The 27,601-nt window shown below is 44.5% G+C and overlaps 1 protein-coding gene across 2 annotated transcripts in view; it reads right to left on the bottom strand.

The window, feature by feature from the left end:
- ABTB2 (ankyrin repeat and BTB domain containing 2) overlaps window positions 1-27,601 on the bottom strand; it is a 131,985-nt gene that overhangs the window by 27,563 nt on the left and 76,821 nt on the right. For both annotated transcript variants that reach the window (XM_010117045.2, XM_086750167.1), the window contains exons 2-3: window positions 25,520-25,666; window positions 22,624-22,834 (exon numbers count right to left, since the gene is read on the bottom strand). In XM_010117045.2, coding sequence (XP_010115347.2) covers window positions 22,624-22,834; window positions 25,520-25,666 — 358 coding nt within the window. The remainder of the gene's footprint in view (window positions 1-22,623; window positions 22,835-25,519; window positions 25,667-27,601) is intronic.

The raw sequence follows: 27,601 nt of genomic DNA on the forward strand, positions 1-27,601 counted from the left end.
AGGACAGCGGGTCAGAGGAGCTGGGAGAACGGGAACTGCTCAGCGGTGGTTATCTAAGCTGCCTCTTACCCCAAACGGGTCATGCTGGGACGTTTTACCCTGTGGGAAATAAACGAAATAATGAGGGACCTGCATTATTAGCGCTAGGTCAGGCCCCTCCAGCTCAAGTGGCCAGTGCTTTGTTTCGGATCAGAAGGGCTCTCATCTCAAGGGTGCAGCTTAAATAATAATTGTGTCTGTGGTCTAAATAATCCACTCCTCACTTAATAACTCTGGAATATTCTCAATTAACTTCAATTAAACCAGGCTAATCCAGTGCTACTCCCGTGGATCTCCACGTTACATTATCGCTCTCCAATGGCTTTTCACACCCCACCTTCCTTACGTGCAGAGCTCAGGCCTCCGTTTTCGCACAGCTGACCCTCCAGGCCACAGCAGAACTGTTGCAGCAATATTTTTATGTCAACTGTTCTGTTAGGGAGGAATGAACAGAACCAAAGAGGTGATAGCTAACACGGAGATGTCTCTGTGCGAGAATAAGCGTACGTTACTTAAATTGTAAGCAATTTGTGGAAAAGCAATCTCTCTGTTCCTAATTTGTACAGCATCCAAGACTGTAAAGCTTTACCCGATATGAAGGCAATAAAGAAATTCAAGAAAGGTAATAACAATACAAACAATAGTCATTTTGGACTAGCTTTGGACTCAAAAACACCTTTCCCATTTCCAGTAATGAATTTATTAACGCTGGGGAAAAAAAAATCCCTTCGCATTTAAGCCTTCAAAAGAAAATAACTGAGGGGAGAAGGTACCAATTCCTTTACAAAGTCCAGAGAAAAAAGATACATACTAGAAAATAAAAAACTACTTTGGCATTAATGAAAGGAGCTGAGGCCATGAAAGGCATTTCAAAGCTGTGCGCACGTATGCCGGCACAGGAAGAGCAAGCAGCACCAATCCCGTTAGAAACCATTCATCACCAATGGGATTTGCAAGCAGAACTCCCTCTGTATGACCTTGAACATCCTTCGGGGTGGAACAACTCCACTCTGTAAAATACGTGCCATCTGTTTCTATGTTATCGGTTGCAAGGTGCACTCTAAGCCGCTGCCGTTATCTCTTTACAAACAAGTGCACTGTTTTTTTTCCCCTCTGCTCCTTCTCTTCTTCCGAGTAGCAAAGCAGCATCCACAAAATCAGAGAAGCTCTGAAGCACCGGATCAATCCTGGGTGGCCAGCGCAAGGGTGTTTATAATGGGACATCGACTTAACTGCTTTTACCAGATCTACGTTAAACATTTGAAGTATCAGGGCTGCTACATCCATCACTTTGACAATGACCCAGTAGCTCATCAGTTGAAAGAACTTTCCGGAAGCCCAGCCTGAACCCCCAGCCCGTTTAGGCTTTCTAACTTGTCCCAGACACATGGGATGGGATGAATCCCTCCAGCACAGCCAGTTCAGACCTGAGTAACTTCCCTAGGGGAAGAGCAGCAATCCACCACAGGCATTCAGGAGATGCCTTTCAGCAGTCTGCTCCAGAGAACTTCAGCCCTTATCTGGCCTACAGAAAGGCATTTACACCTTTTACACTCAAGGAGCCTAAATTAACTATTTAGACTTTTTGCGTGCTCAGCAAGAACCTCTGGCAAAGAAGTCAAAGCTCCCCAGACATGGTGAGGACAGAGAGCTAGGCACCAGAATTAAATAAAGTTAGTTAGAATCACAGATTGGTTTGGGTTGGAAGGGACCTGTAAAGCCCATCCAGTCCAACCTCCCTGCATGGAGCAGGGACATCTCCAACCAGATCAGGTTGCTCAGAGCCCCGTCCAACCTTGCCCAGAATGTTTCCAGGGATGGGGCATCCACCGCCTCTCTGGGCAACCTCTGTCAGTGTTCCATCACCCTCAGAATATTTTTTTTTTTCCTAATATCTGATCTGAATCTATCTCTCTCTATTTTAAAACCATTACCTCTCATCCCATCACAACAGGCCCTATGGAACAGTCTCTCCCCATCTTTCCTGCAGGCCCCCTTGAGGTACTGGGAGGCCGCTATCAGGTCTCCCTGGAGCCTCCTCTTCTCCAGGCTGAACAGCCCCAGCTCTCTCAGCCTGTCCTCACAGGAGAGGTGCTCCAGCCCTCTCATCATCTTCATGGTCTCCTGTGGACTCACTCCAACAGCTCCACGTCCTTCTGATATTGGGGGCTCCAGAGCTGGACGCAGCGCTGCAGGTGGGGTCTCACCAGAGCGGAGCAGAGGGGCAGAATCCCCTCCCTCACCCTGCTGCCCACGCTGCTCTTGATTACCCTTCTCTTATCCACCTTTTGTGGTGGATAAGCTATCGAGGCCACATCACAGCTTCCCTGACACTTCCATGGTGGGAACACTGCTGGGCAGAGAACCATGCCGATCCAGGACAGCCCTGATCATCCTGCCAGGTAATTAGCCAAACCCTGGTAAACGTTACACATTGCACCCGGCAGCCAGAGCCTGTGGTCAGCCAACAGCAAATACCATGGAGTCTGCACCAGAAATAACACGCATCACGGAGAAATTTCCATTCTGTAAAATGTTCACATCTGCCAGGGTTATAAATGGCTTGCAGGCACAAGCAGACCTTGAATGTGGAAAACCTGGTTTGGACGGAGTGGGAAGGAGAAAGATTTTCTTGTTTATTTGTTTATTTTTTTTTTTTAATCTCAACAGATTCTTCCAAAGGCTTTAAAACTCACAGCTCAACTGCCTGCCTAGTCACGCCGTGCCCGAAGGAGAGCGGGCCTTTGGATTGCAAACAGCAATGTCAGGGAGGATGTTCTCCTCAAACTGCTGTCCTAATTTGTCCCAACGCCACGGCTTGCACCGCTGTGCAAGCTGGAGAAATCGTTATTCCATCAGAAGTAACCATAATGATTTCCATCTCTATTTTGCTGTAAACACTTTACTTCTCTTGAAGACTCCTGGCTTCAGGATGGGCTTTCTATTCTCCCCTCCGACACAAGCGCAGTCTTCTTCCTTTTATCCAACTATTTCCTTTTCCTTACCGTCCGCGTGGGCACGCTCACGGGAACAGCTCTGAGACTTTGCTCACCGACACTCCAGCAGATGAGCGGTGTTATCGCATCATCTGAGCGGAAAGGAAGAGATGCAGCTCGACCGAATGAAATGCCAACGTTGGGTCGCGTCGCACAAAGAAAAATAAATGCAATTATTCGTTTTCAAGAAAATAAATGCAATTGTCGTCCCTGTGGCCCTTAACCTGGGCATCGATCTGCCTCTAGGGAAATACGGATCACTTCACAGTCTGGAAAACCCTGGAGGAGGGGAAGGGGAGAAACCTTCATGGAAAATTAACTGAGGGATGTGGCAAGCCAAAGAATTAATTTCTGTCTCCGTTTCTGCCTGTGCCATATTCTGTGCTGTGCACTTTCCTCTGGACTTTCTGACATTTAGAAGCATTTGGCAGCTCATTAAATTCTGCAGATGACGGGATCCAGCTCTGGGAAACTGTCATACTCCCAGCAGTAGGGCACCAGGGACACATGCTCTGTTTTCGATGAAGATGAATGCCACCGTTGCTTTGTTCAGTTTCTTGCCATGACTTTTTGTTGGAAAATTAACTACACTCATTTGATTAGAACGGCCTAGGACATGACTGGCATGTGGAGAACATGTCCAACAGTCCTTGAGGAGATGCTGTGGGGTCACAGACTTGCAGTGTTAACTCACACATCACAAAGAAACTAGTCCCCAGAGTGGGCTCTTCTGGGGATTTTTAAGAGTTCTGGGGCCAAGACATTTTAGAAAATTCGTCATCCTCCCTCTGCATTGAATGCTAGGACAACGTGCTTGGAGCTTGACTTTCAGAGGTGAGGAACACCTGCTATCTCAGATGAAAACAGCAGGTTTTCCCAGAAGAAACAGCCACGCTATCAAATTCCTCCCTCCTGCCTGGGTCCCCAGGAGGGTCCGGTGACAAGATTCCTGAAGAAAGGAGGATCAAGGTGAGGAGGAGACATTTGCCCTGCAGGCACTTCTATTCTCCTCCTGTGCTATTTTTCATCACCTCCTGTTTTGCTACAGCAAAACAAAGAGGGAGCCAACAGTGACAGCAACATCGAGAAAGCAAAACCTTGTTCTAAACAAGAAACTCCTCTTTTAAAGCAGGAAAGAAAACACTGTCCTAGTGGAAGCAGATGAGAACGGCAAAATTTGTCTCCTCTTGGCAGCCTGAGCTGGTCCTGGAACACACACGCCACACAGTCTCCCATCCAGCCTGTCCCATCTTCTTCTAGATGGTTTGACTGAACAAGCTTTCTCATCCCTTCATTTTCAACACGTGCAAACTTTAGCATCGCAAAACACGTGCAAATATCAGAATATTTATGGTCAGAGTAGGGTAGGCAACGACAACTGCCCCACATATGATTTACTGAAACTATACAGAGGATATGTGCAGAGAAGAATTCCAGATCTTAGAGATCATTGGGGATTTTTTTTTGCAATGGACTGAAAAAAGAAGAAGGGCTTTCAGTGCAGTGCAGTGAGCCAATGTTTGCGTTTAATGCTGGAACCAAACTCCATGGTTCAGTCCCATTTTACCCTAAAATGACAGAGCTCAAAGTCACTAACAGAAAGTAAGTTAGGAACAGCTATAAAAAGCTATGGCTCAGCCTCACCTGTTCTCCTCTGTTGTTTGCTGTTGTTTTTTTTTTTTTTTTTTTTTTTAAGGAATAAGCTTAAAAGTCATGCTGTGTGCATGCACACAGAGAAGGGAGGAATGTGACCAGCAGAGATACTGGGAGTGACTGATGGATTGCTGAGTAAGCTTTTTCACAGCTTTCCAAGGCTCCTAGTTAGGGGTCCTGGGAGACCCACATGCAACGAGCAGAACTAGGTAGGGGAAAAATGGTGGGAATAAGACTAATCCGCAACAAAACGGTGAATCCCGTAAGAGGGTGGGTGGGAGAAGATGCGTTGTTTGAACTTTACACCAAGATGGATGGCAACAGAGTCAAAAAGAAAACAGAGTGGAGTCTCATTAGCTCAAGAAAAGACTCTTGAGGCAAGACAGAGTATCCAAAACCTAAATCATGTCACGTTGATGTGAAAAACAGTGGCATATTTACACTAAACCCCTCTTCAAGCTGCAGGAAATACAAAATCTTTGCTCCAAAACACAACCACAACACAACCAGTTTAAGCCAGGAGCCATATCTTTCAGATTCAAAATATTTTACTGAATTTGCAAAAACCTCCCACATTTACAGAGAAAAGACAGGAATTACCACGCTGCATCTGATTCAAGGATCATCTCAACAACTGCCACGTCCTTCAAAGCAGAGTCCCAGATCTTCACAGAAAAGGAAGAAGAAATTTAATCACAGCCAACTGGCTCAAAGAGAAAGTTTTCTTCTGAATTCCCTTGAAACAATGACTGGCTCACATCTGAGAAGATAAAGAGTTCTCAAATTTTAGTGGATCGTTATCAAGTTACTAAGGTCTTGGCTTGGCTATGCCACGACCCTAACTTCCACAGTTTAGCGAGTTATCCTTCAGTCAGACACTAACGGAACGAAAAACATCTGGATAATATTATATTTATTGGGATCTTTTCTCCATCAAATCTGCCTTCACAGTTTCCTCCGCTTATAGAATAAAAAACGGTACGAAAATAGTTTAAATCTAGAACCGGCAGCTCTGATCTTCCTTAGCAATCCTAGTAACCACAGACCAAAATTCCACCTTTTCTGCCCTTGTCTGGAAACCGCACTTAGAAATAAGGTGCAGCATCAGCCAGGTTTTACTCCAGGTTAACTGCAAATCAAAGATAAAACTAAATTCAAGCTCACTAAAAAAAAAAAGCCATGACGAAATCATTAGGAACTCACTATGAATCTTAAGAAAGACCCTCAAGTCTGTGGTTTATTTATTATAATCACATTTCACAAACTTTGTTTTCACAACAGGGAAAAGATTCCTTTTTCAGGCTGAAAACAAGTCCTTGTGCTGCTCTGGAATGTGCCATGTTTCTCATTAGAAAAACATATTTGTAACATCTGTATGCTGCGGCAGAAGGGACTCTTGGTTTCTAGACAGAGAGAAGATAATTAAAACCAACTTCAATTGTGTAATAGTTGATGATAAGAGTCAGCCAGATATACACAATAGTTTTAACTACAACAATATGGGCACCGCTATGTGGTCAAAGATGCGACTGACTCCCATCTGCCTCCCCCAGACGCACGCAGAGCTGTTTGATCCCCGACGGGCACGGCGAGTAGCCTCCGCAACGGAGGAAACGCGGAGGAAGGGAAACCACCGGTCGTGCTCCTCTTGCTCCTCACAACTCCCTGACACCCCTGAATTCTCCATAAGCCAAAAACTACTGCAAACACTCTGGGAGATGAACTGTTCTTGCGTGACTCGTGACCTAATTGCAACCTGGGCCCTGATTAATACACAGCTGTATGTTTAAATCACTTGGCAAGAAGATCAGATGCAACTAGGAGGACTGACTTGCTGAATCTCATATTTGACAGAGAAAACAGTGCTTGCGTGTGTCGGCTTGTACCACCAGACTTGCAGAGGTCAATTCTACAGATCTCCTCTGAAGGACCTGGGTCTCAAATCCCATCTCTGACCGGCTGAGAGCATCCTTATATCATCACTGAGACACAGGCTCTTCCCACCACAGAAGGGCAGGTAGTGATAGGACAAGGGGTGATGGCTTTAAACTGGAAGAGGGTAGATTTAGATTAGATAGAAGGAAGAAATTATTGACTGTGAGGGTGGTGAGGCACTGGCACAGGTTGCCCAGAGAAGCTGTGGATGCCCCATCCCTGGAAGTGTCAAGGACAGGTTGGATGGGGCTCTGAGCGACCTGGTCTGGTGGAAGGTGTCCCACCCCAGGGCAGGGGGTTGGAACTGGATGATCTTTAAGGTCCCTTTCAACCCAAACCATTCTAAGATTTGCATCAGATGAGATCTGTTAAGCCTTTCCCAGCTCTAGTAAAAAGGTGACTACCCTGGTTTGCCAGCTTCCACTTTGTAAGCACAAAACGCTTTCTAGACAAGGTCCACCACGGCCCAGCTCTTCCACAGCCGTTGCTCTGAAGGAAGCAGGGCTTGCGTCTGCTGGGCAGGTGAGGTGGGAATACACCTCGCGGCTGCCCCTCAGGCCTGCCCAGACCTGCAGAAAGGATGCTTCGCATCTGCGTGCCCCTCAGAAATTGCTGTCTGTTGTTTTGCTGTTAGAATTTAAGTTTCTAAAATCCCAAACTGGCTTGTGCTGAGTTACACGGCAGGTCACAAACTGCCCTAAACTTTCAGCTGTCCTTCAAAATCAACTCACATGGAAAATCTGAAAAAGTCCCTTCATAGCCTTGTTTTAAATACTACTACTTTTTTTTTTTTTTTAAAAAAATTATCATCATTGGCTAACAGAAAATAAGAAATGGCTGGCACATCTTGTTCCCCCTGAACCAGTCCAATATGGTACCCAGGACCAAGGAGGACCTGACTGCAGAAACCTTGCCACGGGCAACAATTCCTCCTGCAAAGGAAAACACCGGTACATTTTGGAGCGGGATGCGAATATAAACTGCATGCATTAAAGAAACAGAGCCTGTAACAGCGTGCTATGCGATAGGGAGAGATGAACACGGGCCGAGAGCCAGAATGAGTGTCTGCCATTCCCGGATCGGCCTTGATCCTGTGGGCAGGAAAACCAAGAGGTAACTCCTAAGGCTCACTCATGTAGCTACACTGGTAAACTGAAAAAAAAACCAAACCCAAAAAACCACTGCCATCTGCAAGCAGATTTATCTGGGGTCAGTGCGGTCCTTCACTACTCAGTGCTCTCCTCCTTCATATTTTTTTTTTTTTCCATTAGACTAAATTCCAAATTCCCCAAAGCACTAGTAGGATTGAGATAACGGGCCTCTGAGTTATGACTTCCATCTCATTTGCCAATGTGCGTATGTTTAAAACATACGCCGATTCTCAAGCCAAAACCAACCTGCCAGACTCAATCACAAAGCTAATTTTCAGGGCCCAGTTGTAAAATCCCGACGGCAGAGCATTGACGTGCTTACAGAAATTGCCTGAAGCTCCCAAGTTAACAACTGGAGCCAGAAAAATAAATATTTTGTGCTGTTCCGCAATATTGAGAACTGTTTAATTATAACTGCAAAAGTTTGTTCAGCTAAACAAAGACAATCCTCACCAAAGCAAAGGGTTCTCACAATAAATCAGGAAACTTGCCTTACAGCACGAGCCAAAACCTAATTAATATTTCAAAAGGGAAATTTTCAAACACAAAATAATGGTATCTAGAGGCTAAACATTTTAAGGTTAAAATGATTCTTTCATTTTCAGGACTAAGAAAAAGCTGATGAAACTTCTCCTTTTTCTAATTGCTTGACTGATGTTACACTTCTGTGCCTTCTTGTACTGTCAACCTCACCTGATGCTGACGTCAGTATTTTCTTAATGAAAATCTAAGTAATTTTCAGACTTTTCACATTCCTGGAACCTGAGAAGTTCCAGAAACTAATTTAGAATGAAGGCATGAGGAATACACCAATACATGTGGATGAAAAAAGCTGATTTTGGAGCTCTCTTAGGTACAGTAATGTAATGCGTGCACTAAAATCACCAACAGCGTAGTTATACAATCCACGTTCTGGCTGCTGTATTACAGTCACAGAAGGTTTCACAAAACAGCCAAAATTTAAGAGGCTGTTTTCTTGAATAAAAGGCAATCAAGCCCACAGAGGCTGTGAATGAATAATCAGTAGTCTTCTCTCTAAATCAGTGCCGGGTAAGACACACAAGCTCTGTCATTAATGAGAGATTAGAAGGAGTAACATCACTGCTGGATGAAATAGATACCAGTGTGGCATTTAAAAAATTATTATTTTGAAAGAGAACATCACTTTGTCTAATGGCAAGCTGCTCAATGGACATATTAGACCTACATCTTCAAGGGGCTTCTGGTTTGTTCCTCAGGTCTTGTCTTAAAATATTGAAGAACTGCTGTGCGGAAATGAACAGAGCTCTGGTTCATCCAAACATGTTTGGTACCAGAGGTGAATGAACGTGTTTCTTGGAAATGATAATGAGTTATGTTTGCACTTTGCCTTAGATAATTAAATAAATATTGCCATGTAAGTGTATAGATATGAGAAATACAAGCAACAGAATTTAAAGAAAACAACTGTTGCGATGAAGTCAGTTCTTCCATGCCAGACTAGAAATCCCCTAACTCCTCCATTTAGTGTTTAATATTGTGAAATCTCCCACTCTCAAACTCTTTTTATGCTTCCATCACTGTGATTTTTGTGGTCATATCAATGGATATCAATGCACCTAAGTAGCACTACGCATGGCAGACAGAACCGCTTAACCGTGGGATTCTGATAGGTGGACTTAACTGCTAAAGCTGACATTCTTTCAGTTTCCAAATATCCTAAATTTTAGAGTATGCATGCACTAAATTTCAACATTTAGAGCTGGAGTGTTCCTCAGCAGATGCCACAAATTCCAGCTACGTCTGTTTTCAGCAGTTACTGAGATCTGCTAGCACTGCTGTGGAACAGCATCCTGCTTTGACTGTTACAGTGTATGAACTTTCAGTTAATTTCAAACAATAATATTTTGTTTCAATACCTCAATGTATACCTGCAGGAGATTTTTCAGCAGTAACAGTTGGGTCTACCCAAGACCAATGCAGACAGGATGCAGGTAAAGCTAAGCTAAGAAGATTTTGCTACCTTGGGTATTTGTAGCCTCTTGAGATCTCTACTGAACTATAAAAACTGTGTTGCTTTCTCTTATAAAAAGGTCTGTAGATCTGAGGCCAGAGTTGTAGAGTTTCCATCTAACGAATTAATGTGCTGCAGATAACAGTCATAATTGATAAAATATCATGAACTTTGGCAAATCTGGTCTCAAGTCTTTCAAATGCTGTCAGCTCATAAAGCTAACTTCTTAACTGCTCTCCCAGTTTCTCCAGGACGTTCTCCACATACAGGTTGCAGAATTTAGCAGGTTAACTTCAACTCTTTCCTCCAAACACATCTATTTCTACACCAGAAGTGGGGGGAATCTTCACAAGTGACAATCTCGCAACGAGAGGCGTACAGGCACTTACCTTCAAACCTTGACACTGTCACGCACGCGGCTGCCGAGACCACTGGTACAAACGGGAGGCCAGCAGCACGCACAGCGGCGTAAGCGATACTTCCCTACAAAGCAACTTGTCATCCTACCGAAGTTTTATACCTCCTGTAGCCTGAACTACAGAGCTGCAGATTTCATGCTGAGTTTGGAAATTATGAAATAAGACACTAGCAAGGTTTGTTTATATCCATGACATCTGCAGGATGGGGTAGGAGGTTCAAGGTTATCTGTTTCCCATCTCTCTCTCTCAAAAGGCACGCTTAAAGAATCTTATATTAAGAAATTAGATAACTTCACTCTCTTACCTCCCATTAGAATGTTTTTCTTACATACAGCTAAAACCTGTTCTTGCAACGGGTCCAGCTTCCTCATTTTGGCCACTGCAGAGGGTGCAGCACCGTGGTTGCTACAGGAACACGGAGGAATTTCGAGCTCCAGCTGCCCATTCAGCTAAAGACCAGCAGGACAAAATGATAATTTTTGTTTCTAATACCAAATTACAAGGATCTTTTTTTCTTTTCAGCCCCATTAAAAAATGCTGCCAGAAAGCAGATCTAAACCCACAGAAGCACCCGTGAATAGTATGTTAAAAACAACGAAGTTAAACATGCATCCATTCTAACGCCAAGTGCAATTATTTTTGTTAACCTTGTTGAGAAAAAAATTACCATTCAAAATCTCTGTCTGCCCTGCACTTGGTTATCTGTTGCTGGAGTAAACCTTTCAATCAACACAATGCTCTGCATTCCAATCACAAAGGAAGAGTAATCAATAAAATATATATGAAACATGGGAAACGGCTATCTTTCTTCCCAGAGTTTTTACCTCAAAGGAAACTGAATTAAAAAAAAATTATTTAAGAAATAAACTAATTTTCATTTGCCTTTCTTCATGTCAAGTACCTCTGAGCCCTGACTACATGAATAAAACCGTACGTAGCCAAAACTACAACTCATCACTATCCTGGGGCAAACGCCCTTTCTATGCGTGCAGTCAGATGAAGTTAGCTTGGCTGCCTACCCTTCAGCATATTGAGCGCCTCAGCACAGACAGTTTAGCAGACTAAAAGAGGTTCCAAAGTGAGTTAATTAAACCATTGTAACCTCTTGTATGAGGAAGAATGGGATGCCCAAATGAAAAGTCATTTAAGGAACACACGTTTCTGTGATGTTCGAATGCATCAGCTCTTCAGAGAGATCCTTCCTGGAGAATTTGGCAGCCGCAACAGGGAACTGAGCACTGAGTACCTGGCACAGCACAGTGCTGCACAGAGGTAACTCCCAATCACACAGTCTGGATGCTGGAAGCAACAGAATTACAATAAGATACGTTCTGAGCAGGTTATATTAGAATTTCATGCTAATGTGCTCAACTAGCTTAACTATCTTCCCCTGCATCATGGACAACTCAGCCTTTCCTGCTGAAAAAGCCTCCCAGTTCTGAAGCACCTGTCTCAGAAGAACCCCGTGTTTCTCTGGGAGGATCTTTTGTGTTTCTGAAGGAAGCCGAAGGGGTGAGGAACGGCAGTAAGAGCAGAACGCAGCTCCGTCTCCTTCCTCTCTCAGCAAACACGTTAGACCAGCGTGCATTGTATCAACACAAGGTTGTTCAGCCCCAGAAGAATCCACGAAGTTGAATCAGCTCAGACACGTAACTCATTTGACTAGGATTTGTCTTGCAGAGCAGACGTGTTTTTTCAAACAGTCAGTTCAGCATTTACTGAAAAAACACGTGATGGCACCAGCAGAGTTTAGCTTTGTAAGTGACCAGCAGGCCAGGGCAGTACGTGCACTCCTAGGTACAGGACGAGGAAGCACCAACTGCCAGGGTCTCCTCCAAAAAGGAAACAAAGTAGAGACACAGCAATCTAGGATTACCCCAGGGAAAGCTTAGTTTCTAATCTCCATAAGGTCAAACAGAAAGAATGATTGTTGCTATTATCATAAATTACACTCAGAAACATTTGCTCTTCAGAAGAGCTTAGCCCTTAGCTCTCTGCTACAAAGATGTCAAGAACAATGAGAGCGAAAACCCCACCAACCTGCCAGCCCTGGCTCTGCACAGCAAATGCTCAGGGTTGTGTGTTTTTAGTGTGGCCTTTGTCAAAGCACCAGCTAACTCCTTCCTCAGGAAACAGGCCAATTCTGCAAGGGGAGGCCTGTAATTCAGTCCAATAGGAAATACAAACTTCAACTGGAAACAGCAATTGCTGAAAAAGTAGAAACTCGTTGGCTTGTTACTATCGTCGTTTTGCAGTATGCTCACGACCTTTCATCCTCAGTCACCGTTCCTTACTTGTATTAGTTACAGGAGCACTATGTTGGTACAGCGATACTGTCTTTGAGGATCTAGGCCTAGGAAAAATGGAGACAGGCTGGTATTAAGCGACAGCAAACCAGCCAGAGTCAAGTAGAGAAATGCAGACTCCCAGTCAGTTCTCCACTATTTCAGTGGGCAGTCAATGTCTGAAAGGTGCAAAAAGAAGCCAGGAGACCTAGTCTTATTCATTTCTGTGTTTCTACAATGCCTTTTTAGTAACACATGCTATAACAGTTTTGTTTTAAATTTATCCAGATTATTTATCCTACATTTTTGATGCTAGCTTGCTGCTTCATCTTCTCATCATGAAACAAACACCACACAACACAGGGTGCCCACAGGCCCTGAGGAGTTCTGTTTGTACCAGCCCTGAGCATCCAGGCAGCCAAGCTGCCAGGTTCTCATGTTCTTGCACCTTCTTTTTTATCTGAACAGATGGAAACTTAAGAGCAGAAGCCAAGAACTTAACATGGACATCTCTCCAGTAATTACTGTAGCTGTAGTTATAGTAATTGCAGGGTGGTAGCACACACACATGCGCAACGGCTGTCATCTCTCCATCGCTCAACAAGAGAGCCAAAAGATCATCTATCTAGTTTTCAAACATTTTCACAAACATGGCACGTTCACCAGAAATGGCTTAGGTCAAAGACAGTCATTACGGGGATTTCCAGCAACCACTGATATCTACTGTAAAAGGCCTACGAAAGCAGAAAATAGTATTTTTCAAACAAATGTTTTGTAACTGACAGGATGAAGATGGTCAAATGCCTTATCTTCTCCAGGTGGTAAGGATCAATTAATGCCTGCTGTCTACCTGAAGAGCCAGTTCTAGGAAACAACGTATTGATACCTATCGATGACTGGGAAGTGCCCAGGCTGACACACGTAACACAACTTTAAGGGACAAACACTGCAACTGAACCACAGGAGCACAGAACAGCTGAGGTTGGAAGGCAGCTCTGGAGATCGTTTAGTCCAAACCCTCTTGCTCAAAACCAAGGTCAGCCCAGAACCACGTGAAACTGGTCATCTTTCAGGTGACCTGTCCCCCTGCATGCTTCTATCTGTGACATCTGAGTCTTCTCAGACCATCCTTAACTACTGTCCATGGAAACCTGTGCATAAGCAGCAGCAAGGTTTCCAGACGGCCTCAGAGCCTCCCTTTTGGCACACAGCTTCCCACACAGCCATCAGCCCCAAATTTCTGTTTCGCTGCGTGTGCTCTTTTTTACCTGTAATGCTTTCCCAAGGCTGGCACAGGAAGGCAGTCTCTTTACTCTCCATGAAGTCTGCTCTGAGCTGTTTGATTTCGTCTACAGGGAGATTCTCCTCCTTGCAATTTTGCAGAGAATTTAAATCATCTGGGTTTGTACCACACCCCTGCACCAATACAGAGAGATGAGGAGATACAGGCTACCTTGGAAACACTTCAGTAGCACTACAAATTGCTTACAGCCAGTAATGTGGGAGAAAGGCCAGGCTGGCCCAGGTGTGAGATACACGGAGTTAAAAAAAAAAAATAAAAATTGAGCGGTGTTTGTACACAAACAACATAAAAGACAAGGAGGGGGGAAATCTAATTCAGAGCAGACTGCATTGCTAGTTTCAGCAGTTACACACAGATGAATTTGATCCTCAGGGTTTGCAATTAATTCCCTTCACTGCTGCCAAGGTCGCCCCTCACATTCCAATTCTGCAGTCTTGGAACCGTAAAGAAGTGAACAATTAAAAAAGTTACAAGACTTAAAAATAGCTCAGTAGATGATGCCAGGCAAAGGCAGGAATATTATCAGGAAGCCAAACATAACTACTGTCTGTCACCTATTGACTTTTAGTTTTTAATTTTTTTTCACATTTATTTTGTGATTCGTTTTTAATTCATTTCACGCACCCAGCGCTATGGTGCTCAGAGCATACATGGACACACAGACTAGGAAATTAAACAAACGAGACAAACATTTCCTCCTGGATCGCTCTTCATCTTTCAGTTAGGATGCCAGGAGCACACATGCAGAAGGAGCTCTGACTCTGTTAAAAAGTCAGTAGTTTCTACATGTTTCTGTTTGGGTTTTTTTTCTTTTCTGGCTAGATGTTATTGCTGTCAAATGTGCTGAGATGACACCATAAAGAGCAGGAAGGTGAAAGTTGCTCAGCACAAGTGTGATAAAGCTACTGATTCCTCCTGTTGAATGATATACGTCCTCAGCTCTCAAAATTGTGGAAGGTAGTCAATATACTGCAACTACTCAGTACAAGCTTGTTCTGGTTTTGTTTGGTGAGGGGGGGCCCAACAAATATCCAATCCTGCCTGCGGTCAGGAACAGCACTGCCGATGAACAGTTCATTTTCGTCAATAGATAGATGCTGATCACAGCTTATTGATCTCTGAAACAGAACCATTCACTCCGTCTTCCTTGTGAATTAGTATCTCAAAATCTCAATGAAGCCTGACATTAACTGGTCGAAGTCAGAGCTGGTTAAAGCACATGGGAAAATACAGACAAAAATACACAGTAACAGCTTCTCTCCTTAGAGCTGGAGAAGGAAGCTGATCTTCTCTGTTTATAGCCTTCCTATTCTTCTAATAAATCTACCAAACCAATCTTTCATCAATAACAACTAGCTTTTTTTTTTTTCTTTAAAACAAAGAGGGGCACATTTTTACGTCCGCTCTGAACAAGCAATGCCATAATGACACAGTTCAATGTAAGGCTTCCTTCTGTTTCCCTAGATCTAATCAGTATATTTAGATCAAAACAGCTCGGGGGGGGGGGGGGGGGGGGGAATCAATGGGACCATTGCATGGGGGTGGGACTGGAATATGCTCAGTGACACATCTCTCTGTAATCATGGAATTGACTTCAGGGATACCCCGAGTGGGTTTAATTACTGTTAAACACAAATGTATGATTAAACATTATTGTCTCTCAATGCAAATGACTTTTATTATTCCTGTATACCCATACTTGACTGGTGAGGCAGCTGTAGACAGAATAGAAAGATATTAAGCTCTCTCAGACAAGAGATCCCAGAACTTGTTTTATTGCAGACCTTTCCAAAGACACAGCTCATTGAGCTAAGTGTATCGAGTTCTGCCCCTGATGCGGCACGGTAACAATGAGATAGGGCTGTAAAATGAAAGAATTCAGACATAAATATATTAAATTTGAATTAGGAAAGGCTAGGCTACAGATAAATCTAAAAGACAGACAATGATGTAGCTATTGCACTTAATAAAATTCCATAAACCTGCAGTTAAAAAGAGCAGAGGGGAAAAAAGTCTCATGACAGATCGGTGAGAGTCTGGAAACATCCATCTGGAGAAAAGATTTGTCCTAAAAAGCCTTAACCAGCTCTGAAAGCAGTGCTACTTCTCCGTGATGCTGGGGATGCAGCTCAAGCAAACGCAGGTCTCGGCAGCAGGCTCTGCAGGTTATTCCCGATTTTCCTTCCTTTCCTGCCAGCTGGATGTCCATGCAGCACAGAGCAAGACTTTCTGGAGACAACTCACGTTAGTAACTGGGATGGTGGTATTCTCTTTAATATGAATTGATATCATTGCATAAATTTGATGCACGAGACCAAGTCACTCCTGTCTCAAGCAATTTCAGAATGAACATTCAGCTGTGCCAGGCGTTTTCCGAACGCAGGGGAAGAAAGCTGCTGACCGTGAGGGAAAGAGCTGAAGGCTCTAATTATTTCTAATGATGCACCTAGAGATCATCAAGTAAAAAGGTACGGAGTAAGATCAAAGTAATGCTTTTTCCAAACATGAAATTTAGAAAATGTGATGAGGAGGCCATCTTCATCAGATGGCCATGGGGGATTTAGAAATAGCCATAGCACGGGGGCTCTCTGTTTGCATCAACCACTGCGAGACTCTTGATAGGGAAACTACGCCAGGAGGCTCCTGCAAGCAGCACCGTGGGAAAGCAAATGCACAGACAACTTGGAGACTATTCTTCTCTCAGGAGAAGTCAGTGGCACGTCTCTGATGTACCCGAGGAAAGTATGAAAGATAACATAAGGTCATGAGGCCACTGCTCTACTCGATCTGGTCTGAGCATGAGTATTCGAATCTAAGAGACCGAGCTGCAAACTTCATCACCACTGAATCAAGAGATGCTTGGACAAGATTTTGACAACTGTATCAGGAACTATTAATTTAGACCCATCTCTGGTTTCCACACCAGCCAGAGTAAGTCTGGATTATATGCCCCAATACAAATAATATCACGTGTTCTAGCTAATGATGATTCAAATCAATAGCTCAAATATTGGAAGAATGTAGCATTTGAGCAAATAGCACTGAAAAATAGCACAAAAGGGCTATAGTCTTTTGTTCTGGCAGCATCAGATGCATTTTTCATCCTTTCCCAATAAATAACGTTTCAGAGCAGGCATTGCTGGCAATACTCCAGAGAGAAAACCCAAGCAGATAGCTCAGCTCTGTCCTCCTCCTGCCCAGCTAACGTGGCACAGGAGAGTAGGCACCAGCCCATTTCTTCCGCTTGAACCTACTGAAAAATACGGTTTGCACACTCATCCATGGGTGCTGGATCACGTAAAGTTAGAAGTAGAAAACAATTTAGGTCTGTTTTGAACCTTGTTGATAAAAGCCGCCATCCAGCTGAGAGCAGAACAACCAGCAGCCTTTCTGAAGGATTCCACGTGACAAGGGAGAAACGGAGTGACCCAGGTTTGTTCACAATCACATCACAGAGTCCTCTGGAAAAGCAGCAGATCTGAAGCAAGCCTTCCAGACGCCTGCACGCGGAAACCAGAGTGAAGCTCTCTCTTTTCTTACGAGGTGGCTCCCTGTGTGACTGCAGTTGGCTTCTTGCAGTGTCCACAGCTTTTCCAGCCGAAGAGCTGTGAATTTCCACCAAATTGGCAAGCTCCAAATTTTACTGTTGGCAGCCAACAAGTCCTAGATCAGCTTTGGAATTTCGCTAGCGTTTTACTGGATTTTCACTGACAGAGTCAGATGGGTACAGTCTGTGTGCTTCTGCTGATGTAAACTGTTTTATATTTACTGACATTTGGAATAAAACAACGCACTAAACTCAGACAATGTGTAAAACTTGGCATGTCTGCAACACAGAGAGCTCAAAGGTCTGACACGGACGGATCCATGGGCACTGAGGGGCAAGTGCAGAATTACTTTCAGAATGTTCTACAGACCAGCCAGATCAACAACAAGCCAAAAAATCTTAATTTTTTTTTAAAGTAGGGCAGCTGGAAGAGGAGGAAGCTCAGTCTACCAAAGACACAGATAATCAGCTACACAGGGAAGCAGGATCCAACTTTTTCTTGCCTTCTCTTAGGTATTAGATCACGCTAACTTTCCTAAAAAGTACGCGCATGATAACCAGAGATAGGACGAGGGCAGCTAAAGGTGCCTATTCCTCACTCTAAGGCTGGACCACTGTCCTGGCCAAGACAATTAACCTAGGGTAGACTAGTCCACCCAGCTGTAAGATGAAAATATAATATTGACCTTAAATTGTGCTCTATGCGGAGAATTTATCTCTAAGATAAATATCACTGAGAGTGCATTCTTGCCTTGACACACTATTAAAAATAAGACAACAGCTTTATATTTCACTTGGGAAAAAGCGAAGAAGGGAGAAAGAAACTTTGTCTACCTTTGGATGGCCCTTCTCAAGTCAGAGTATCCCAAACAATCCCAGCAAACGTGCTCTGCTGCTCTGGGACATGATCTCACACTGCGGAGCGCTCCCAAGCTCAGCCAGTCTGACGTAAGCAACGGGAAAAAACCCAGAGCAGAATCAGAGCAGAGAGAGGGGGAGCGCCACGCGTCTGCTCACTCTTCACGGTCCAAAACCACACTGTCTGACCTCTGACACAGGCTACGATCTCTGAGACACTCAAAAAATCTTATTGCCCAGCAGAGACAATTTTTTTTTGCAGCAACAAAGACAGATGTGCTCTCTGATGCCACAGACCAGCTCTCAGCCTTCGGGCAGTCAGGTGTATCGTCACTGAGGAAAGCAGCTTGTGCGCACCTCAGGGTCTAATTCGTTTGCCAAAGCGTGGCACAAATGGCACTCTGTATTTACAAAACACTTCCTCAGGTGGCCTACTTGGCACCAAACAGCAGATGGCTTACTGTTTGTGCAGCAAATATGATCATTTTGGGGTTCCAAGTTGGTCATGGCTTGGTCATACAGCAAGCAGCTGCATTTGTTGTGGAAATGTTTCAAATGTTTAGCTTATGATACCTGAGTGCTTTCTCTCTAATTCTGCCTCCTCTCCTTCTTCTGCTTCTATGCCTTCACCTGGAGGTAAGTACCAGAACCAGATATAACCAATCCACCAACTTTCCAGAGTTTCAGTCTATTGGTATCCCAAATCATTCACATGCTGGAGGCCAAAACAGAAAGCTCCTCTATCTGAGGACTACATCCACCATTCCCGCAGGACCCTACAGTTTACCCACCTCAGTTCTTCAGTTCCCAAGGTGTTCAGCATGATAAGACACGCAGTTTATGTAAGTTTAAACCGGTGCCTTGCATACTTAACTGCAATGCATATGTTTTCATACCTCACAGTTTGCTGCAGGAGATGCTCAGAAGCTTGGCGAGGCTTTTTAAAGCCCTTTATTGCATACGACACCCTCCATTAGGCATGGTTTCAGAAAGTGGATTCTACACTTGCCTTCACGGTGAGGTGAAGTACAGTAAAGACCTTCCACACCCTACAGTGTTACGATTTTCATAGCACTTTGCATCGCAGTGCGACACACAGAAAGCTCACAGAAAACAGAAAACCCAGCAAGATGGATGGGAGGCTGTCAGGTCTGTAGGTGTGCTGAACCACCGCAGTTCCTCCCGCTGAATCGATGTGGCTCACAGATCTCCCCAAGATCACATTTTGCCAGGTCTGCAGCTCTAACAGCCTCTCTTTGTTAAATTTCAGATTGCTGTTCAATACTGATAGGTTTTATACAGCAGCCTAGAAACCGAAGCACAAGCAAACGCAGAATAGGTCAGCGCTATTGTCCTTGTTTGTGACCAGGTTTTTTTCAGTAGAAAACAAACTGGGATTGCAGTGCACACAACAAGTATATTCCAGAGAGAGCACAAACGCACAAAAGAGCAATGCAGAATTTGCAGCTGACTTAGCACAGCTCAGGAAAGAACAAAAGAAGTGGGCCGCACAGCTTTGCCAAGTCACATTAGGTGAATCCGTGCCCTCATCTATCATGCCACGAGCCTGGCATCTCGCATGCAGCCTCAACCATCTCTCCTCTTACGCTAGGAAAGAGTGAACTGCCTCCTGGATAAAGTGCTGCTAGAAATATTTATCCCACCGGCTATGCTAAATAACATGCGCAGAGGTCAATACAGTAAGACACAAAAATACACCTTGGAGCAAATGAAAGGTAGGGCTGGATGTTCATTTCTGGTATACAGGCAGCATTCATTTCACTTCCAGGCTTCATAAACTTTTCAAAGCCAATTGTTTAACCTGATAGTCCTCAGGTTTGTTTTTTTCCCCCCTAATGTCAGTTTTTTCTCTATTTTAATACATCCTCTTTAATTTCCTTTACAGCTAAGTACTGGTCAGAAAAAAATGGCAGAAATTTCCCTTACACCAGCTGTTCCAGGATCTAGTGTGGATTTTAAAACAGAATAGAGTTGCAGCCTGCATTCCAAAAAAACCGCCGGTGAACCATGTGAAGAGTATTGTTTGGGAGCAATTGGAGAGATAACTGTGCTCCTGATTTAACTCATTTATTATCCTCAGTGTACAAAACAAGTAGCTGCAGTAACATCATTATCCTGAGAGTACTGAAAAGAACACAACACAAACCCGAGAGCTTAATCTACACTTCTGATACAAGCTGTTTATCAGCTGTACGACTGTGGGAACTGGTGCTACAACTTTACAGACTCTGGCCTTGTGAAAACTTTTTTTTTTTTTTGGCACAGTGTGCAAACATGAAATGCAAAATAAACCACCTTGCCCTAGGTAGGACATTTGATTAAGATTAGTTAGGCCAAAAACCAGCTGCCAGTGGGCTCTGAGTTGCGCAGTGATACTTCTTCCTATTTTATTCAACTTCACTTAATTCCTCTTGGTTCTTCACACGTGTGCATCAGCTCCCCCTCTGATTGTAGAGTTCTGCTCACAGATTATTCTTTTGGAAAGGATTTTGCAGGAGGAACAGACAAACAGAAAGACAATCTTTTTCACTCTGTAAAATAGTTGAGCTCCTGCCACACTGAGACCTCAAAGAAGTCGGCACAGTACAAACTACAGTGAAGTCCAGAAAAGTGGTTCAGCAACCAAGAGAATGAAACAAGCGACCAGAGGAGGTACCTACACAGGGCAGCCACATGCAAAATATTACGATAGAACAGGCAGCTTAAGAGTGACAATCTTCCATTTTTCTCCTTATCTGAAGTCTCTCTTAACCTAAAGTAACTTACCAAGCCTGAAAATACAGAAGCTGCTTTCTGTCCAGTGTGTTTTTCTGCACCCTGGTCTGAAAATTCAGAGCCTTAAAAGAAGACAGTTCAATCTACTATTATTCTCAAGAGGTCCTTTCACTCCCAAATAGCCAGGCTCTGGCCATGAAGCCATCAGACACAGCTCCAGTGGTGGTGAACAAGAAGCATTTAGGCTTCTTTGAGGCTGCTGAAATCAGCCAGTGGGCTTGGTGCAGGCCAATGTAGGTCTGCATGAGACGGGGTTGACTTGCAGTATCAGAGAAGACGGCACAGTCTGAGAGCAATTAGGCGTCTCAATAAAAAAAAAAAACCAAACAGGCTACCCAGCATGGACCAGAGGAGAAAGCACTGAAATCCCGACAAGTTCAGAAGAGGACAGGAAGAAGAGAGAGAGGACTAACTTTTGTAGGTTCTTAGAATGAATTTTAAGAATTTTATGTTACCATGATTTCAAACCAACTTTAGAAGCTAGGACTCAGTACAGTAAAGCTTGAGGTGGGCAGAAGAAACCACACTATTTACAAAGCTGCACAGATGATCTATTTTCCTTGCTCACCTGTCCAACAAGCACCTTGTTTCTTTGTTTTGTGACTGTGGCCTCACAACACTTCACTACCTATGAAACTTCCCAACCATGGGCTGGTTTGAGAAGGGCCAGGATAGAGCCATCTGCACCATGTCCAGGAGGCCAAAAGAAATCCAAAGAGTAAGCTAGCATAAATACAGGAGAGAGTCAAGCAGAAACCAGAATTTCCCATTTAGGTAAGATTTCTGAAACAAATAAATAATTGGATCTGCATTTCAAACCGGGGAAACCAAAAAGTCCAGAGAGGCCTGGGTCTCTCCGCAGGATGCAACTGCAAGGCAGCCAGCTATCAGCCTGCCTTTGAGCTGAGGAGCAGGAGAGCAGGAGCTGCCTGACCTGTCAAGGAACTCAACTTGTGGCCAGGGCTCTGAGGGCTCCTCAGCTCTCCACTGCCACTAGCCTGTCAGGCAGACTGCCAAGGAGCCGGGCAGGAAGGAAACCAGGGAGGTTTCTAACAGCAAAAACATCCCGCTGGAAAATTTCTGACCCACTCTAATAATGGGCCTACTTTCAGAGTCAGTTATGATGCTGGCAGAAGGCAGGGAGACCCACTGCATTTTCTGTTCACTTATTGGCTTCCTGTATAAATTTCTTTCTATACCAGACGCACAGCATCAACTGCAGTAATACTTGAGAAGGATGTTCATAAATCTCTTCAAACCTCTCCACAGCAAACAACACCGCTTTTCCCGAGAACGATGACAATTGTTAATTGGCGCTATTCAGAAGGTAACATTTTCTTTGGTAAGGTCTTTACTGCTTTAGGCAACCACATGCACTTCTGGCAGTGTCTCCAGACAAGCCTTGTTGGCAGCAGACAGTATATGCCTCGCTCGGAAAGACTGCACGAAAAAACAGCTCACTTTCCAGTTCCAATTCCAAGGCTTCGTAAACTTGGCAAGGCTGACAACATAATCTGGCCTGACTGCAGGAATAACTGATGCCTGACAGGTAGCATCCCGCAAAGCTGCCCAAGCACACACAGTTGCTCTACAAAAGGAGACTCCATAGTGCAACTTACTGACTGCTAACGGTTGATGACCTACATACCGTTCATTGTTCAGGGTCATTCTGGGAGGGTCAAGGTTGGGGTTCTCCATGGACTCCATTTGAGGACAGCGTAGGAAGTAGTAGAGGGTGTGGAGAGCATCAGGGGACCAGGAGATGGGTTGCTGCTGCCGGGTTTGTCGAACGGGGCTCATTCCCGGGCGGATGGTGTTCAAGCACTGCATGTGATGCATCGCTCGTGATACCAAATCACCTGCACAAAGAGAAAGAATGCAAAAGCATGTCTTTACTACCCATCCACAGTCCTTTTAAGTACACTTTTCCAACTAAATAAAAACCTTTGAGAGCTAAATGTCTTTTGTCTGCACGTATTCTTTTTCCTCCACAAAGGTAGAAGCTGGCCTCAAGCTGCCTCTTTGCAGGTTGCTGTACGGGAAATTTAACTTCCTTTCAAATGACAAGCTGTAGTTAGAAAATACAGAATGAAACTCCTCGCAGTCACCATGCATTCAGAACAACAGCCTTACAGTGATTTTTCCATCCAGTTTTATTGCTGGTTTTCTCCTCTTTCCAACCACATATACCAATTTCTGGCCTGCCTACAAAACCTGCTGCTATGTCTGTAAAATGTCCAGTGCCCAACCTGGGAGCCCAGCTTTCACAAGGCAAAGCCAGTAGCACCAGTACGAATACTTTACTGCTATGGCCAGCATCACCATTCTACGTTATGAGATTGTTCCCATTTCGTTCAACTGGATTATAACGTTCTATCCTTCCATGCAGGCAATTGTGACAAATTAATGAAGCTATGGTGAATGTATAAATCCCTTCTTTTAGGGGTCTGCTTCTCTCATTCTCCCCCTACTCGCAGGTTTCTCCAGAATAACAAGCCCTGACTCTCTTATTGAAAAGCCAATCTTTATCATGCTGACTGTCACAAGCTGCGCCAGAAGTCTGCCCCTGAGCCTCGTAAGAAGCTCAATCCAGAAGCTTTCTGGACTGCTCCGTCCTTTTGGTCTTTGAGCTCGAGCCAGCCTGTCTCTCTCAGAGTACCGGTGGAACTGCAGAGGGCTGGAAGAAGGTGACCTGTATTAGACAGTTTCTACTCGGAAATGATTTTAGGGCTGCAGGTTTTTAAACATTCACAGAGCAATGACTCCAAAAGAGCAGCCATGCAGTCACATAAAGCCAGTCTTTGTGTAACAAGCTTGCTTTGGGCACACTCTGTTTAATCTCCTTTTATTATGGTGCATCACAAACTCTCAAGAGCTTTGCAATCAAGGCTTCAGACGCTACATCTTTGAGTAGCGTGACTACCATACCAGTGAGCTGAACGACTGCTATAGATTACTATACATAGCTAGGATCTATTTTTTCCTTGGGAGAATCTTCTGTTGCTTTATGTTTTACAGTCTCCTAAAAGTCTCACAGGAAATGTTACTCTATTGTGTCCTACGTTTACAATACTGGGAAAGGATGGAACTGAAATAGTCGCCCCATCGCAAAGCTGGTTCCTGAGAAAGCGCCCCGAATTTAGCCACACCACATACGAATCAGTCACACCTCCCTCTGAAACTTTTAGGAAGTTATTCTTTGTTATATCTAGCAGCAGTACACGGAATTTGCCGAATTCCAGCCGAACCCATGGGTTTCTAGTGTTACACAGGTTAGGGAGAAACCCCCACAAAGCTACCGTATGTCTAAATATGACAACGTTATTAGTCGCTCAGATTGATGGAGCATTAAAAATCTCAGATTGCAATATAAAGTTGTGCCACTCGTAGTACATTCAGTTTAAGGACCCATTTCAGAATGGAAAAACCTTCCAATATCTCTGCCTTTCCACTTCAGTAGCTCCTGACTCGCCACGATCTAAAGGTTTTATGAGAATATCACGAATCCTGTACTAACACAGAAGTCTGCACAGTTAGAGCAGAAATGCATCTGGAATTCAAATTTTCAGCTCAGAATAATGTTCCTTCTCCTTTGCACACTCACTCTCTTTATTTTCCTGGCAATGTGCAGCAACATTTAAAAAAAAAAAAAAATGTAGGGAACTGTATCAGGAGATCTATTCACTAGATGTAATGACCAAGTTGGCCAAAGCAGGGACGGGGGAAGAGAGAGAGGAAGCCGTATTCAATCTTCGGCCTGTGCTACAAATGTTCTCTTGTGTTCCAGGATAAATAGAGGTGTGTTAAAGGAATTTGAAAACCTCAAATTAAGGCAGGTTGCAAAATAAATGGTGAAAGCCACAAACTCCTTGCTGGCCCTGACATTCATTAGCATTCAGATGGTGGAGACTACGAAAGCGATGCCAGCAGAAACGTTGCAAGGGAAAAGTAGACCGGGAAAACACCGATCATTTTTGTTTACTTTAAAGAGGCTTTGTGAGTAGTGTAGGAATGGAACATTTCATTTGGTTAGCATTAAAAAAAGGTTTTGAACAAGTTTCGGTTACCAAAGTGCTCTCAGATTTTTTTTTTTCCCCCTCTGCTTTTTGTTTTTTAAGTAACCAAAAAACTTTTCCTTGAATATCCTGCACCCTTGACATTTCCACTGCACAAACGCTAACAAAGAGAACCCTCTCCGCCATCCGAGGGAGGTGCCACTGCTGCGTTCCCCAAACATACAGGAAAGCCTCCAGAGGCAGCTAGGCAAAAGCATCCATCTTCAGTTGGGACTAACACCACTAACAACCAAAAGGCTAGAAAAGCCACATCTTCTGCATCTCCAGGTGAATTAAATATGAAGTAGGCTAACGAAACAATCTGATTTTCATAAACAGCACCACGAGACGATTAGATCTTACACAACGTTAGCCAAATACTCCTCATGCTGTCAACAACGGCAACGCTCCCACTGACCTCAACAGCGGAGAGACCGGCTCTCCCGCTTCACTGACAGGAACCCATGTTTGATTACATCCCAAACTTACTGAGTTCAGAGATGCTTCCAACGCAAGTTGCCAACAGAGACTGCTCTAAGGTTCGGAGTTCCAGCTGGGCGTAAGCATCGGCCCGTCCATCGCTGCACGCAGAGCCGTCGTTGTACGGGCTGAAGTAGGCAGGCAGGGACAGCACACCTGGGGACGAGAGCAAAGAAGGGTCCCATTACAAGTGGGGCTGCAGGAGCAGAAAGGCAAATCTCTCTACTGACTGGAGCTCGAACACGCCTGCACCTTTCTTGAGGGACCTGAAGTCTTTTGAACAGTTCAAACAATCAAACAGTGTCTTAAGTACCACAGGAACAGCTGAAACGGTGAAACGAGGCTCTACGGGTGAGGCTGGATATTTCTACAGCCTTTAAAAGCTAGAAACAAATTGCAGTTGAGATAAAACTACATGAAAAGCTGCAGTGAAGTCTCTGAGATTGTTTACACAAAACCTTGGCTGCGCGCACACAGCTTGGTTTTGAACAGCTGCATGCAGATCGCTAGATATCAAGGCCTGGTTCTTAGAGGTGTGGAAGATAATCTCGAGTCCATCTCAGGTAAACGGCAGACGCAATCTTTGCAACTCCGAAAACAAAACCAGGGGCTACGCCAGCTCTTTGAACCTGCCTGCAGTTTCAAACGTGCGGAGAGCGGTTTCTACACACGCAAACATTGGGATGTGCCAAGCTACGCCCACGAGTTTGGAGGCTGACTATATTTTCATCTCTATAAATGACCCCTCTGCGAGAGGCAGAGATGAGAAAGATAATTACATGGCACACACGTGTTTACCACACGCGCGCTCCTTCCATTTTATCTTCTCGCGTACGCGAGCATCAGTGCACAGGAACTGAACAGAACGAGGGGTTTGCAAGCAGTTTTGTGTGGTTGTTACTGGGATCCCATCCTACTTTGCACGTTTCCCTACAGCTCGTGCTTTGTTGGCAAATTAGAGACCATTTGGGTGAACTAGCTGGGAACAGCAGCGAAGACTGGGGATGCTACACAACACTTGAGATACAGTTTCACGTTAAGCTGCAGGCTGTCCCTAAAAGGGGCACTCACTCACCTCCCCCAGGCACCCTTTTCACCCATTATCTTCGGTCAAGCGCAGCAGATCTGCAGCCACAACGCCAGTCAGTGTGCCACAGAGATGCAGAAAATACTGCCTCCTCTGCTGTCCTCCCAGAAACCCATTAGTTGAATAGTTTCTCTTCAAATTAGTGAGCTGAATAGATCGAGAGCAGCCCTGAGGAGAAGCACTTGGGAGTGATGGAGGACGAGAAGATTAGATATTAGGAAAAAATCTTTTACACTGAGGGTGGTGGCACACGGCCCCAGGTTGCCCAGAGAGGCGGTGGATGCCCCATCCCTGGAAACATTCCAGGCCAGGTTGGATGAGGGTCTGAGCAACCTGATCTGGTTGGAGTTGTCCCTGCCCCTTGCAGGAGGGTTGGACTAGGTGACCTTCCGAGGTCCTTTCCAACCCAAACCATTGTACGATTCTACGAATTTTGTTGCCCTTTGGCCACGTGACTGCTCTGTGTGGCACAGAGGGAGGGGTGGGAAGGTGAGCTCGAGAGATGATGTGAGGTGAGGAGCATGGAGATGTGACTGAGGCTGGGGTGGGACAGTGGACCTGCTGAAACACAGCGGGACACTGCATCCACCATGGAGATGGACTCTGGAAAGCCTTTTGCTGTCCACTCAGCCAGTGTTGCTGTACCCTTGTTCCTACCATATTTTCAGTTGTGCTCAGCTGCTTCCATATTTGTAATTACAGATCTGTCCCACAATTCCAGTACCGTACCCGGCCCCAAATTTTCTGTGATTTCAGATAAGGACACTTACAGCCACAACCACCTGTGCTCTTACCTTACCCTGCTGCATCCTGTATTTTGGACTTTTCTACTCTGATCCGTGCACAGCCATTCCAACATCTTTCAGCTCGGACCCACGTTTCCCTTCCACCCTCCCCTTCTGACCCCGGTCCAGTCCCAGATGTGGAGAGACTTGACTCCTACCGCAGTGACCTCCTGTCACGTAGGTGCTGGGTATTCTTGTTAAACAAAACCCTGCCAGCTG

This window comes from Chlamydotis macqueenii, chromosome 5 (assembly GCF_036417535.1).
Source record: "Chlamydotis macqueenii isolate bChlMac1 chromosome 5, bChlMac1.mat, whole genome shotgun sequence".
NCBI lineage: Eukaryota > Metazoa > Chordata > Aves > Otidiformes > Otididae > Chlamydotis > Chlamydotis macqueenii.